At 39.0% G+C, this 17,022-nt stretch overlaps 1 protein-coding gene across 1 annotated transcript in view; it reads left to right on the forward strand.

The window, feature by feature from the left end:
• The first annotated feature begins 13,803 nt into the window (after positions 1-13,803).
• The window catches only part of LOC110678681 (protein tipE), a 69,519-nt gene continuing 66,300 nt past the window's right edge, over positions 13,804-17,022 (forward strand). The window contains exon 1 of the mRNA XM_021851887.1: positions 13,804-15,382. Within this exon, the coding sequence (XP_021707579.1) occupies positions 14,610-15,382 (773 nt within the window). The 5' untranslated portion in view covers positions 13,804-14,609. The remainder of the gene's footprint in view (positions 15,383-17,022) is intronic.

A 17,022-nucleotide genomic window follows, 5' to 3' on the forward strand; every position in this document is an offset into this window, starting at 1 on the left:
TCATATCTTCAAGGTTTCCTCCAGGAATTTCTCCAGGAGTTACACTAGGACATTTGTTTCAAGGATTACTCGAGATATTTATCTAGTAATTTCCTCCAAGGATTCCTCCACGGAAACATACAAAGATATACCCAAGTAGTCCTCTCAAGATTCTTCCAGGAATTATTCTGGAAATTTCTCCCGACATTCCTCTTCGGATCGCTCCAGAGACCAGGAATCCCTGCAAGTGTTCCACAACTCACAAATTTCTCAAAAATTTCTTGCGGGAATTCTCCCAGCGTTACCGTAAGGAAAATCGCGATATGAATTACACAGTTCGACAAAAAAAAGTCGATTTGAATGCACAGAGACCGGACACCCCGGGCTTGAAAGTATAAAAATAAACAAAAATAATGGCGTTTTCAGAATGTTCGTGTCTGCCCCAGGTCATTTTTAAAATATACTTGAACTTTTTGCATTTTTTATTTAAAAATCTAATCTAATCAATTTAACGACACAGTGTTTTATATTCAGCACAGGGGAATTCATGTGCCATATAATGTTTTCAACTTTAAATACAATATGAAGAGTTGTAATAAGATTTGCAGGGAGCCCTCCCCCCTTTTTTGTACCCTCCCCATTCTTAAAGTATCGCAAATGATGAAATATTTGATATACAGGGGGTTGTCAAAATAACTGGGACTTTGTAACTTTGACAAAAATTGACCGATTTCAATTCTTTAAGAAGTAATGGACGGGTCAACTAATCTAGTTTTGAGGTGCATCCACGGAGATGAACTATGACCAGCGGATACCGGTGATAATCCGGATTTCCGGAAGCATGTCTTATGCAGTAAAATTATGACGTGTTTTTAGCAAAGGTCTCGGCTAAAAAATCAAAATTTTACTACACATGAAGATAGAAGATCTAATTTTGAAGCGATTGGTGCGCCAAGTATTAATATTGGTCCAGAAACAACCAATATATGGCCATTTCCCCGGAATCGGTGCCGGTAGTGGATCCGAATTGGGATCAAACAATTTATTCACTCAAAATATGTCACGCAATATTGTTTTCTCCCTAGCTTATCATAAAATACCCTATTATAAGTTGAAAATGAGTCTTGTACAGATTTGGCCACTCATGGCGCCGCCCAGTGCCCCGGGGGAACCTTGCATAGGGGACATTTCGATTTTGACACCAAAGCATATCATGCGACGGTTCATTCTTCATGTCTTGTCGTAAATAGGGCAACTGTAGACTCAAAATGGATAGTTGACTACAGTGACTACTTCCGGGACCACCGGATGTTCCAGAGGGAACCTGTAATTAGGGACAATTGATATTGAACTCCAATACATATCGTGCGACAGTTCATTTTTCATGTCTCGTGCTAAATAGGGCTATTGTAGACCTTAAGTGGATATTTGACTACAGTGGCCACTTTTGTGACCACCGGATATCCCTGAGGGAGGCTGTGATGTCTTCAATGACAGATTCCTCCGGGGAATTCCGGTGGTCCCAAAAGTGATAGGTTCCATAGGGAACTATAGGAGGTCCCCAAAGTTAAATATCCATTTTCGGTCTAAAGTTGACCTATTCATGACTAAACATGAAGAATGAGCCGTTGCACGATGAGTATTGGAGCTCAATTCCAATTGTCTCTAATCTTAGATTCCCTAGGAGACACCCGGTAGTCCCAAAAGTGGCCAATTCAATTAAATTCCCATTTTGAGTCTACAGTTATTTTATTTACGACAAGGCATGAAGAAAGAGCCGTCGCATGATATGTTTTGGTGTAAAAACAGAAATGTCCCCAATGACAAGTTCCTCCGGGAAATTCCGGTAGTCCCAAAATTGGCCACTGTAGCCAATTATCCATTTTAGGTCTACAATAGCCCTATTCAGCACGAGACATGAAAAATGAACTGTCGTACGATATGTATTGGAGTTCAATTTCAATTGTCCCTAATTATAGGTTCCCTCGGGGACATCCGGTGGTCCCGGAAGTAGTCACTGTAGTCAACTATCCATTTTGAGTCTACAGTTGCCCTATTTACGACAAGACATGAAGAATGAGCCGTCGCATGATATGCTTTGGTGTCAAAATCGAAATGTCCCCTATGCAAGGTTCCCCCGGGGCACTGGGCGGCGCCATGAGTGGCCAAATCTGTACAAGACTCATTTTCAACTTATAATAGGGTATTTTATGATAAGCTAGGGAGAAAACAATATTGCGCGACATATTTTGAGTGAATAAATTGTTTGATCCCAATTCGGATCCACTACCGGCACCGATTCCGGGCAAATGGCCATATATTGGTTGTTTCTGGACCAATATTAATACTTGGCGCACCAATCGCTTCAGAATTAGATCTTCTATCTTCATGTGTAGTAAAATTTTGATTTTTTAGCCGAGACCTTTGCTAAAAACACATCATAATTTTACTAAGACATGCTTCCGGAAATCCGGATTATCACCGGTATCCGGTGGTCATAGTTCATATCCGTGGATGCACCTCAAAACTAGATTAGTTGACCCGTCCATTACTTCTTAAAGAATTGAAATCGGTCAATTTTTGTCAAAGTTACAAAGTCCCAGTTATTTTGACAACCCCCTGTATATCAAATATTCCATCATTTGCGATACTTTAAGAATGGGGAGGGTACAAAAAAGGGGGAGGGCTCCCTGCAAATCTTATTACAACTCTTCATATTGTATTTAAAGTTGAAAACATTATATGGCACATGAATTCCCCTGTCTTGAATATAAAACACTGTGTCGGTTTATTGATTAGATTAGATTTTTAAATAAAAAATGCAAAAAGTTCAAGTATATTTTAAAAATGACCTGGGGCAGACACGAACATTCTGAAAACGCCATTATTTTTTTTATTTTTATACTTTCAAGCCCGGGGTGTCCGGTCTCTGTGCATTCATATCGACTTTTTTTTGTCGAACAGTGTTATTTTAATGATTTCTCCAAATAATCCTCCAGGCATTCCCCAAGAATTTCTGCAGGGGCTCGTTCTGAGCCTCCTACGAATTCTTCGGGGATTCCTCCAAGAGGCCTTCTTGAAATTCTTTCAGTGATTCTCCTATGAATTCCAGCAGAAATTTGTTCAGAAATTATCCTAAGAACTACTTCAGGGAATTTTTTAGGAAAATCACTACAAAAATTCCTCTAGTAAATGCTCTACATTAAATCCCTTTGAAAAATAAAATCCTCCAGAGATTTTGGCCGGGATTTCTCCAAGAATTATTCCAGGGATTTCTCAACAAATTCTAGTAGTAAATTCTCTACAGTGATTTTTCGTCAAATACCTTCAAGGATTCTTCAGAATTTCCCACAGAAGTTTCTTCAGAGGCTCATCCAGGGATTTTCATCTCTTTCATCAGGAATATCACAAAGGATTGCTTCAAAAAAATCTTTAAATGATCTATGAGTTGTCCAGCGATGAGCTGGTAGACAATCAACTGCATTTATTAATGAAATATGCTTTTCATCTACGCAGTTTTTATTATGAAAAAAAGCAGTTGAAAAAAAAACAGCGTGGCCGAAACGCATATTTAATGTTCCAGGGATATTTTCATGAATTCCTCCAGAGATTTCATCAGGAATCCCTCGATAGGCTCCTGTAGGAATTACTTCAGAGATGTTTCCAGGAATTTAACCGGGGATTCCTCAAGGGGTTACTCTGGATTTTTTTTTTCTAGAATGAAAAAGTATTTAGCCGCATCGACTAAGGAGTGCGGGTTCGATTCCCGCTTCAGTTCGAAAAATTTTTCGTCAGGAACGTGTGTCGACTGGGAAATTGGGCGTTGCATGGTAGTCCATTGTCTGGTGTGGTGCTTCTTTGAAAGGACAAATCGTCCACTGGAAGCATTTATGTGTAGTTGTCTCCAGGAATCTCTTAAGGAGCTTAACTAGTTTTTCTTAAAACTTCTATAGGAAAGGAGTTCCTAGAGGTATCTCTAAAAAATGAATGATGATAAAATTCTAGATGAATTCTTATTTATTTTGATAAAATCTCATGAAAGAAATTCATGTAGGAATTTCTAGAGAAATTCTTGTAGAATTCCCCGGAGGAGTTTTTGGAGTCCCTATAGGAATTCATGAAGATATTTCTCGAAGCAGTTCGAGTGCAACCCGGGTCGTGTTAAGTCGCATCGGCGCAATCGGTGCTCGCGGTTATTAATTAAAAAGGTGTCATATTACGCTCCCGGCCTACCGGCGAAAACGATTACTAGGCAAACGGACAAAGTGAACAACCTTAGTGAATAGCATATGCGAGTGCAAATTAAATTAAAATCAGCTGGCGATAACCGAGCCAGATGAACAACCTTAGTTTCCCCCGTTTGGGGGAAACCTCTGGCGGAGGTTCCAGAGAAAAAATTATGGTGATTGAAAGACAAGAGGAAGGCAAAAATCTTCATGGCGTGTCTCCAGTGCTAGTGGAGAAGACCATCCAAAGTTATTGTGGAAGAGTCATTGCTGCAAAGAAGACCAAGGATGGAAAAATCTTCGTAACAGTGCGGAACGAGAGCCAAGCCAAAAACTTGGCTAAAATAAGCAAACTAGCTGATGAAATAACGGTTAAGGTATACGAGCACAAATCACTGAACTCGTGCAAAGTCGTCGTCTTTTGCCGTGATGTGAAAAATGATACAGACGCCGCTATTTTAACAATCGTAAAAGAACAAAGAATAACGGAAGTAAAACAAATTATGAAGGGCCCGGAGGACAACAAAACCCCCACCGGCATATTCATATTGACCGTGAAGGGAATCTGTCCTCCCAATAAAACTAGGATATCTGTTACTGGAGACCCGGCCATGGTACCCGAACCCGCTAAGGTGCTTCAAGTGCCTCAAGTTCGGACACACTAGCAAGGACTGCAATAGTGAAAAAAAATGTAACAAGTGTGGTGAAGCATTCCACGATGAATGCAACAACGAAGCCAAATGTGTGAACTGTAAAAATGAGCATGGCGCTTTCGCCAAGGAGTGTCCAGTGCTTGCTAAGGAAAAACAAATCACAAAGCTAAAAATCGACAGGAACATTACCTTTTGGGAAGCCAGGAATATTGTTGAAGAAGGACTCAAAACCAAGTACTCAAACACCGTCAAAGCTTCGATCGACGAAGAAGTGAAAAGGCTTACAGAAGAAAACAGTGCTCAAAGTGCAAAAATCGATGAGTTAAACGAAGAAAAAAAGACATACGCTGAGACCCTGAAAAATGAACTGGAACTACAATTTGACGCAAAACTGAACCAATATAAAGAGGAGCTGAATAACTCCATTCAAGAAAAAGTTAAGAAAATGGAACAAATGGAGGAAAATATGCTAGCACTACAGAAAAGATGCGAACACCTCGCAACTTCGTACAAAGAAGAAAAACACCGAAGAAAGCAGGCTGAAAAAGAAGTTGAAAAACTTAAGGAGAACTGCATCAAACTGGAGCAAATGCTGAAACTTTACGGTTATAAGGGAGCCCCTAAATATACGAGGAGCCAAGAAAACACCATACAATCACCCCCCAGGAAGAAGCAAGGAATCACCGAAATGACACCGTGTGATCAAATAGAGTATATCCATTCAGACTCAGAGGAAACCGATGAAACAGTCAATCCAGGCTAATCAAAAACCAGCTGCAGAAGCAGGCGACCAAGGCAGCCAGGGCCGCAATCAGCCCTGTATGAAGGACGGACCAGATTACTATACTATACTATCCATTAAGTAAATAAACTCGGTAATCTTATACCCAAGACCTGAATGACCAAGCGGTTAAAAGGTCTCTAATAAACAAACAAACAAACAAACAATTTCTCGAAGAGTCCCTAGATGAATTTCTTCAGGAGAATTTCTGGAGCAATCCCGGGGGAAATCTCAGGAATATTTCGTAGAAAAATCTAGAGAAGACTACCAGAGAATATTCTGAAGAAATAACTGGAGAAATATCTGGAGCAGGGCAGACAATGCCCAATAAATTCTAATTTTGTTCTAAGGGACTTTAGCCACCTCTATTTTTTTCTGGAGTTAAGAACAGTTGTAGCCAATTGCGGCAAACGCAATATATTTTTCTTGAAATAATTTTAGCAACATTATTATTTTTACGCAACTAGCGTTGTCATGTCTATTACGGTTTAAACCAGCCGACGGTGTTGCGAAAAAAAAAATTGCAGTTCGACACAAAAGTCAACTCTGTAAGATGTAACATTGTAAAAAATAAACGGATCGTTCTGGTGGGCTCCGATCCCACGACTCCCAATACGCTAAACTGGGCGCATTAACCAACTACGCCACAAAACGAGTAACGATTCTGAATATTATTATTATAGTTTATTAGTGACACTTTACCCTAATCAAGTAATTTGAAACACACTTCTTTTAGTGACAATGCCTTGTCCTTTTTTGTATTTAAGAGCAGACGCAATCTAATGCAACTTAAAAATAAAACATAACATAGATTATAGTCAAACTGGGACAAACAGGTCCTTCAAGGTGCAAATGGATCTAAGCAGGCCCATGGCACGGGACGACTTTTAACGTAGTCAACATCTCCATATGTTTACTCATTTTCGGGTAATTTGAATCGAGAGTGCAATCAGAATGCGAAGTTTTGTTTAATGTTTATGATCCATACTCGAGCAAGTGTCGCAATCAAATCACTGATTGCTTGCTTGGAGGCTTGCAGGATGCCTTTTAATGTTTGCTCTCCTTCCAAAACCATCGAAATGTTGAATGTGCTTCAACTTTTTGGCACATAATAAGCTGATTTAACAATATCAAAAATTGATAATCAAACCATAGCAAACAATTGAACAAAACAATGGTCTTTATTTTCACAGTTCTTACAACTGACAGTGGGCGATGTTCACTTATCGCCCGGGACATCCTGGCTACGAAGAACACTGTGTATCGATATACGGTTCTCATGGGCCTGGATCTAAGCCAAACCTCGAATTTTGAATAGCACAAATTTAGAGAACTAGCCAATTGTTCGCGCTCAGTTAATTGACTGCCACCAGTGGGTGACCAATTGATTGAAAATTCGAGGTTTGGCTTCGATGCGATAAGCTATTGAACATGAATGTACTCCATAGTATTGTCCAGTTCATTTCCTTTTCAGACAAAAATATTTAGTCGCTCTCAATCTATTACAACTGTTCCTTATTCCAGAAAATAGGGCAAAATGTGGCAAAATAGATTTTTCAGTCACCGATTCTTTTCGGTTTTTTTTCATGGAATATGAAGGTATTTGAGAAACGTAATCAGCCGGAATTAGGTGCCGATTTGGGTCCATATTTTCCCACTGGGCTCCGATTATGTGGTACCGTAAAATGGGGTGAAGTTGATCACTTTCGAGCGATTCTGTTCTATAATTCCTAGTAGGATGCATGTATTCTCATCCAAATATTTTTAAAACCTGTACTGGTTGGATGTTTATCGAATTATAGAAACGATTTTTTTACAAATTGTTATCATAATAACAAAAATATTTTTTAGAAATCAAAAAGTGGAATTTTTGATTCCGGGGTGAAGTTGATCAATTACTGTGACATGTTTCCTAAAATAAAGAGACATGCTAATTACTAAATTTGGGATCACTGATCCCGAATCAAGTCTCAAAAATCTTACAAGTTGTTGATAAATCGGTCAATTTTAGAACTGAATGTTGTGAAATCCAGAATACACCAAATAAAACGCCTAAAGGTATGCAATTTTCTTTGAAATTGGCAACTCGCTCACAAAAAGAACATTTTTATCTCTGAAAATGATTTTTTATCCTCAATGCAAATATAAAACTGGGTTCACAGAACATATATGGAATGTACGAAACAGTTTATTTAAATGGTGTCTTTATATAGCCTTGGCAATAGACGTATGTTTGGGGTAGAACCCTTTAGCAGTTCATCGAACATTTCCTTAAAAATCTGTTTTTCCATGGCATAACTATATTGAACGACGAACCGAATTCAGAAACATCAAGAGCAGCTATCAAGTAATACGATATGACACAACTTGTGATAATTGAAAACGGATAATAGCTCTCTTGGCAGTTCATACATGTGGGTACGGGAATGATCAACTTCTCCCCACTGATCAACTACACCCCGAATTACGGTATGTGGTATTTTTTATGACTCCGTGAAATACTGTTCGAAACAAAATACCGCGAGATTCTAGGAAATCCAATGAAGCGAAATTTTTATTATCTGATTTTGTTTCGTTTCGTCAACTTGAAAAAAATCCGTCCGAAATTTTCGCTAACAAATGGAATATAACGTAATCTCGCGAAACGTTGAATTGAATAGGGTCCTAAAGCCATGTCCCAATTTTAGTACCAAACACTGAACTTTAGGCCAGTAACGCATGTTTACTTAATTTTTAAATGATTTAAATTGGTTCATGTCGAAAATACATTTTTCGCGTTTTTTGAGATTTTGTCACATCCCTTGGTTTAAATTCAAATTGTGTGTATATTTTGTTTTCCGTGTCCCTTCCCAAGTGTCAGATAGGAACAACCCCAGTGTTAAAACTAAAAGCCCTGTGGCATTTTTAGCTTAGCGTAGCTTAGCTTAGACTGACTACACATATCAATGGTTGCTATTCCGCGATTGACCGAAGTCAGTGAATATGCACAAAGAATCAACTAGAAGTTCGTCTGGGATTGGCCATAATCTTCTTCAGTGCCTCTATTTATACATGGTCAATAACGGTGCCTGCCACGTCCTTGCAGTCAGGGGGATTGAAGGGAGGAATGTTAGTGTGTAACCTTTGCTATTCGGAGACCGTGTTTGCCTCTGCATCTCCACAAAGGTTACTGGGAGGGATGGTTGTTAATGGGGAGGATCTTTGGGTCACAGGATTCACTTTGATAAGCGATTAGACCATGATAAACGATTATTTGTGAGATAAAATACTTAGGAATATAAATTTTCAATTGACATGAAAGATTTTCAAATATGAGAAAATAAGAAGTGACGAACCATTCAAAGTTTGTTGAACAAATTGCTATAAGCAACATTCCTACAGCTGTTAGGATATTTTACTCGAATTGAAAAAAAAAAAAAAACGATTGGCTGGACTATCACATAATATTCCTACACTTACAGTGGCGAACCATTCAAAGTCTTTTGAATAAAATGAACGTTTTGCAAGTGTACACTTCTAGCACAGACAAACAGACCGAACTATTCAAAGCTTTTTTTTATAAAAATAAAGGTAAGGGATTTTATATAAAAAATATAGAACTAAAAAGTTATGAATAAGAGTTTATGCCGACACCTACAGTGACGATCCATTCATAGCTTGTTGAAAAATCATATTTATATAACGATTAAATGTGCGGTCATACATATATTACAGAATTTAAAAAAAGAATGAAACGAGCTCACCAATAGATCCTTCATTCTTGATTGAGCAGCCACAATCCACTTTCAGCTTCACTCGTTTGCTCGGCCATATAAAAGCACTCAGAAAAAAGGGCGCGCCACCCGAGGAAAAACAAACTAAAATTACTCGGGCTTTCTCCATGCACTCCAAAGAAATGGCAACCCGAGAAAAAAAAAACTGACAATTTCTCGGGCGTTCTCGACGCACTGCCCGGCCGAAAAGAACGCGTCACCCGAGAGGGAAAAATAATGACGATTTCTCGGGCGTTCTCGACACACTCTCAAAGCTCTGTGACATATTTTCGACAAAGTGAAAGTCAAACATGATCAAAAGCGTCAATGTTCATATTTGGAACCATTTTTAAAATTAAAGTTCAAATATGTTATTGTCCTTACTTGAGCTTGAAAAATTGCTAAAGTAGTTGCAAGAACATGTTCTTTGGTATTATTAAATAAAAACTAAAATTCATTAAACATTTTAGAACCTAATTGTTGGCAAAAATTTGATTTAAATTATTCTTTTAATTTTATCGATAAAAAAAATCAGTCGAGAAGACTTTGCATCTTGCTTTTTTGACAGACATTACTCTATCTATTAACCATGGGAGTTGACATGAAAGTTCTAAAATATTTATGATTACCTTAAGGGCCTTCCTTAGCCGAGTGGTTAGAGTCTACGGCTACAAAGCAAAGTCATGCTGAAGGTGTCTGGGTTCGATTTCCAGCCCAGGATCTTTTCGTAATGGAAATTTCCTTGACTTCCCTGGCCATAGAGTAGCGGTTTTCTGATCGTGCTCCGCGAATGCTTGGCAGGTGCTCCGCGATAGTTTAGAAAATTTTTAACCATTCCTTGAAATATCTCAACTGTTTTAAAATATACCTTCGAATTTTCAAGAGTATAAATTTTAAGAACAAAATAGATCGATTAGTAAGTCGTTGGTTGCTATCAATCAAACGAATATTCATCTTAGACCGCTGTTTTGTTATCTAGATTTGTACTCTTGAAAATTTAAAGATGGTTGAAATTCATCTTCACCTTGAGATATTTTCGATTTTATGGTGGATGACGAAACACAGCATTGACGAGTGAATCGCAAGTCATTACCATTTGTAAAAAGTTTTGGGAAAATTAGCAGGTAAGTTTCCAAAACTATTTTCCAAACGAATATTCAAAAAATTCCAGCAATCTAATCTGCAATTGGAATTATAGGACAATTTTACTTGGTTTTGTTTTCTGTTTTCGTTACAAACCATGTTGTCTCATTAGTGCAGCTGAAAGATCGTTGGAAGATATCTTGCTTAATTCATGATCTCAACCTTAGAGCCGTTGGCAACCAAGTATGTAACTTATTGTTACTGAGCAAACGTATGAATTTACACGTTTGTCAATCATACTACGATAAAGGGAAAATCAGACGGGGTTGGTGGTCTAATGGCTACCGTTTCTGATTCATATGCAGAAGGTCATGGGTTCAATTCCAGGCCCGTCCCTTTCCTCGTACTTTGTACTTGTATCTTTCACTTACTTCTATCGTCCACTCACACCCTACTCGTTTATAGCAAACGCTAGAACCAACCCATACACTCCCGCATGAACTGGCGTGAACGCAGTGGTATATACGGTTTACGTGGGAGCCAGTTGAATGCGTCATCAATTCCTCCCCTTTCCCTCATTGGTCTGCATTCTGACGTGGTAGGCACCATTGTTGCCTAAAAATAGAAAATCACCAGCACTTCGGTTGGTTCCTTGTGTAAGTGCAGCTGATCTGGCGATACTGGAATAGCAACCACGGCTCAAGCTCAATACTACGATAAAGGGGAAATCGTCCTTTGTCTCACAGTGATAGTTTTTATTTTGGTCCATTAATTTGCTAAAAAACAACAAGCTACACGATCGGTTACTAATGGCTTCTAGGGCGAAATCATAAGTTATATTATAAAAACTAAGATGAACTCAATATTTACAAAAATGCAGAAGGGACTGATTCACGTCAGTTTCTCGATCATTATTGAAGTGTACCGAAACTTTTAGCATTTGGACTATTTTGCAACTAGAAGGATACAAATACTCTGACGGTGAATGTTTTCCTATACATTTTGTATGGGACTTCTTTAGCTTCAGAACAGGGTTTTCTTGAATTTAATATGAAAAAGAACCCTTAAAGTTTAAGTAATCCAATGTTCCCCGACAGAATATTTTGTAATTTTCTGGGTGTTAAGGTTTTGTTGAGACATTTATTTTTGTCAAAAAAAATATCGAAGGTGCATGCAACTTCGAAATTTTGACACCGTGATACAAAATTAGGGATATTTCACGAGTTTCATCAAAATCATGAATATTTTCGTAAGAACTGAAGTTGTGGTTAATCCATTTAGACATAAATAAAGGATTTAAAAATATTACGCTACAGAAACCCGCTCAGTTGTTCGAATTGACGACAATTTCCCAAACCAAAACTTATCTGCTCATTGGAATATTTGAAGAAATTTGTCTTCAAGCCACGAATTTTGATATATTTGACGAAAATCCTAATACAGTTTTATTTATATGCCGAATTGTCCATAGTTTGATCTTGTAATAAAAAAGTGTGCTCAATCAAATAAAACAAATCTCTTTAGATTAGAATTAAAATTAACAATTTTCGTAGGAATTATATGGTCGATTTAGGTGTGTAAAAAAATCGAAATTTCAAACGGATTTATGTTGAAAAACAAGTGCTCCGCGCAACAATTTTATTTCAAAAAGTGCTCCGCGAGCCAAAAAGGCTGAAAACCCCTGCCATAGAGTATCATTGTACCTGCCACATGAATGCAACTGGCAACTTTGGCAAAGAAAGCTATCAGTTAATAACTATGGAAATGCTCAAAAGAACGAAGCTGAGAAGGTAATGTCAAGAAGAAGAAGAACGATGTGAGAATTTCCGTGTATCGTTTTGTATCGTATAGACATACCTTTAGCGCCGATCTAGCTGATAAATTGAGGTTCATTGCCAACCAATGGAGACGCATGGTTGTTTATTCTTGTTCTTTATTATTTGATCGTGAACACTTCAGCTGTGCAACAATTAGGGGAAAGTGGGACAGTTTGGCCACCTTAAGGAAAAGTCGATAAAAGTGCTAAAAATATAATGGAAATTTAGGGCTTTTGCGTGCTTTCTCAAAAATTTTTAGATCAATACACTAGATCTGTATGATTTCCGTTGTCTTATAAAATTCCCGAATAAATTGTATTTTTTTTAAATTTGTAATTTTTTGGGTCGATTTTTTATCGATGGGGTGAAATGAGCACCCTATTTATGGTTGTAAAATTATCTCATATAATCTAAAAAATCAGCTATTTTTTTCACTACACTTGAAAGTTATTAGTATTTATGAACACTCCGTGCGAAAAGATTAAATTATTAAAATCATTCTAAAAGTCAAATTTCATCATTCTAAAATTATAAACTTTGAAAGAGCCATTCGGGGCAATATGAGCAGTTTCTTAAAACTTCATTTATTTATTTTTCTTTGAGTTTAGAACACTGACTTGTAGCATGTCTATTGCTACATTTCCTTGTTAGCTTTGGGGTTGCATGTTATATCAGATGAAATTTCAAGAATTTATGCAGTTTTCAAGGGGTGCTCATTCCACCCCATTGGCCAAACCGCCCCGACTACCCCTATTCTTCTTATTTTTATATGGACAAAAGAAAACGTAGGGGGAGGGAAATGCATTCTGGAATAATTGACCCTATCATGTGATTTTCCGCATTCATTAGTAGATGATAGGATCATACATGTGTGGGATTACTGTACAAACTTATTCGTTCTTTTGAAGATCGTTTAAAATTGTAGTTAAATTTGATTATTTTTTCTCGAAAAGAATATATTCAGAACTTGTTGAATCTACTCGACCATCGTCTTCCTTATATTAAATCCATACCACGAGAAAAGGCACATTACTACATATTTTATAGAGATATCGCTTAGCAAAAAAACAATCCACCCACAAAATTGCATCCAGACGTCTTATATCCACTTCTAGACTAACCAGAGAAAACACATCATAAAAACGGAAAACACCTTTAGCTTGATATTTTCTCTCCTCTCGATGTCCTTATTCTATGGTGTTCAGATCTGTTCAGATGAGAAAAGTAGCGTTCTCTTTGCATGCAAGGATCGGGACAAACATTTCGTCACACACGCATACCCATAAAGCTCGTGGGGGTAAGTCCGAGATGTGATCTTCTCCCACAAAGTCACTATCCAACATAAACCGCGTGTACATATTGCTCTCTTCGCGTTGTCGTGGTTCTCTAAGAGCGAAGCTTTGAGATCCTTGCATTCGCCGAGAGCGAAAAAGAGAGTGCCTAAGCATGCAAAATGATAAATTTCACGACCAATTTAATTGATTGAAACGTATCTCTTTGTGTTTGTTTACAGAGCGAGCGAAAGCTTTCTTCCATTCCGCTCTGAAGAGGAGCAATTTCGGTTGACGAAGAGCTTGAGAGCCGAACAAGAGTGAGAGACTGGGAGAGCATCCACAGGATAGTGGGTGGTGGATACCACCCGCCTGACAACAATCCATCGTAGCCGCGGTCGGATCCTTCCATTGTGCCCCGTAGTAGATTTGTTGTGTTTGTGTGGCCATAGAGAAGTTGGAACAGAGTTTTGGCGACGGGTGGTGACGAAGAAGCTGAAGAAATAAGAAGATAAGGAGTGCACAAAGGGAGCGCAAAAAGTGTGGGAGATAAAGAGAACATAACATACAGCTTTCGGCTTTGACATAAATACTTACCGAGAAGGGGCACAACAGGCGATTCCCAGCGAAAAGGGTCTCCCCCAGTCGAGCTAAGTGCCACGTAAATATTTTAGAGCAACCGATTGTTCTTTTAGTTTCTGGGGTTCGTGAAAGGTTGAGAAAAGCAGAAGAAGCAGTTTGTGCATAAAAGAAAAGGGTTAAAAGTATTACATTTTTCAAACAGTGATTCAATAGTAAAACGGAATCGAAATCAAGGTGTGTTAGTGAGACGAAGGTGAAGAAGTCGGTAAAGTGGTAGAGAAGGGTAAGGATAAGAAGAAGAGGGAGAAGAAGCAGCAGCAGACGAAGAATACGTAAAGTGTGGATGGGGATGAGGTGGTCCATCGTCCTAGCCGTTGTCGTCGTTGTCGTTGTCTCCAAACCGTTTACAGACAGCGCCAGCAAAGTGGAAGTGCTGTAATCTGCTGAGTGGCCGCTGTACCAACAATGAGGAGTGGTAGCTCAGAACTTCTGCTCGAGCAACAAGCAGAAGAGCTACGGAAGAAAAAGCTGCTAGAGCTAGCGGCTGCCAAGAAGGCGAAGAATGGTCCAGCACCCAAGCGAACGCTGCGCGAAAATGCCAGCTTCTACACGACTTCCAGTTTGGCGTTCCTTTCGGTGACAGCCGGGGCATCGCTACTGTTTCTGGTTCCTCTCTATGTCGATCCGGCAATCTCGACGCTAGTCGGCGACTTTGTCGAACGGCCCACAATGTGTGTTACGACGCGGCGCGAAGATATGACTGGGTTGTTCAACTGCTCGTGGAGTTCGTGTCGCGAAGGTTGCACCTCGGATGTGTTCAAGTGCACTCATATCTATGTGACGTTCATCGACGATCTGAACTTTACGTTCCCTTTCAATGCGACGCCCTCGGAGCTGTTCAATCTGACCGATATCGAGCGGTCGGAGGAAGCGATCCTGCTGGTGAACATCAAAGGCTGCGGCTACCCGCCGACGGTCAAGTGCAAAAATTTCACCGATCTGTACGGCTTCGAGGGCGCAGTCTTTCCGTGTTACTACTCGAAGCAGAATAAAACGGTCGTGATGACCTCCTACAACCGGGAGGAACAGGTGCAGACGATCATACACTTTTTCGTGGTTCCATTCATCATCACGGTCGTCTCGTCGGTGTTTCTCTGCGTAATGCACTGTGATTGTAGATGTAAGAAGGAACGACGACGACGGCATCGACACCGGCGGCCTAGGATAGAGAATTTAAGGTGAGTGGTTATTCTGTGTTTTAGGGTAAGATTGATGAAACTAAGACTAGACGTCTATTTTAATGAAAATCATGTACGCTGGTATTAAAAGATAATACACTCAAACGACTTTTAGGACCGTTTTTTTTACGACGGTTTTTTTTACAATCAATTTTCTACGACCGTAATTCAGATGTGAAACATGAAGTTCCAATTCCATGTATGGAATGTAGAGCACCCATATATGTTCAAGAGAACTTAGTTTCTAATAATTGAAAAAGGTTAAATTAATTAGGGTAAATCGGTATGATGCGTCCCAACCGGGCAATACGCTCCCTAAATTTTCAAGGGATTAAGGCTCCTTTAACACTTAAATAACATATCTTCAATATCCGCGAAAAAATGATGTTACGCATGTTAGATCTTTGAGAAGTATAAACAACCAATAGAACTACCAAAAATATCGTACACTAGCTTTTTGGCGTAAAATTTTGGGTCCGATAGGCAAGCCTCGTTGTAAATGAAACCCATCCTTTATTATTCTGCTCATAACTGCAAAACAGTCACAATCGACATTTTTGAAAAATTGGAGTTAATACCATGGAGAGTCATCAAATGACAAATACTTTCGATCAACTTAATCATCAATCAATCAATCAATTAGTAAGTTGATCGAATGTATTTGTCATGTGATGACTCTCCATGGTATTAACTCCAATTTATCAAAAATGTCGAATGTGACTGTTTTGCAGTTATGGGCAGTATTGTACTTATTACAAAAACTTTTACCGGAAGGCGACAGCTAATGGACCCTTTGAAGCATAGCGAGTGGTGGAATTCTCCTTGGAAACATTTCTACAACGCTGCGGAACTTTTTTCTACGGGAGGGGCATATTACACGGTTTGTTTTGATACGTCAAGATTTGGACCGTTCACAGAGAACGTCTTGTACTCTTTTTAGCAGCTACCTGGCAAGAGAAATTTGCATGCAGAGCATGACTAGTGATCCTTTATAGAGAGATAAGCGGAAGTAAAATACAATGATTTGGCGACAGACCAGCAGTGCTGATTTTGCTCGGCGTCGAGAATAATATTGTAACACGGACATGACTTCCTCATTGCTATAAAGTGTATTTTGTTTCGTTATAGATCTTTGAGCTACATATCAAATCTAATAAACAGCCGAAATAATCAAAAACTAAAAATCGCATTGACATAAATTCAAAAAAGTAAAACGTTTAATTTTTTTGCTTCATGCAAAATTACTTTTACCGAAATAATTTCAAGCGGATTACATTAGAGTTCTTTTTGATCCTTTGACCTTGACACTTGCTCCTACGGGGGCGAGCGACGAGGGCAGGATCAAACATGTCGCGCGTCGGTCTAGTAAGTGAAAAAGTGGCGTGATCGGTTAGTTCGTTTAGTGTAAATGAAAAGTGCCACGATCGGTTAGTTCTGTCTGATCTTTCGTCCTTGACGCTTGCTCCTACGGGGGCCAGCGACGAGGGCAGGATCAAACATGTCGCGCGTCGGTCTAGTAAGTGAAAAAGTGGCGTGATCGGTTAGTTCTTTTTGATCCTTTGACCTTGACGCTTGCTGCTGGGCAGTGCGTCAAGAAAGCCAAGTTTTTTTTTTCTTTTTCGGGTCGCGCGCCTATTATT

This window comes from Aedes aegypti, chromosome 3 (genome assembly GCF_002204515.2).
Source record: "Aedes aegypti strain LVP_AGWG chromosome 3, AaegL5.0 Primary Assembly, whole genome shotgun sequence".
Classification (NCBI taxonomy): Eukaryota; Metazoa; Arthropoda; class Insecta; order Diptera; family Culicidae; genus Aedes; species Aedes aegypti.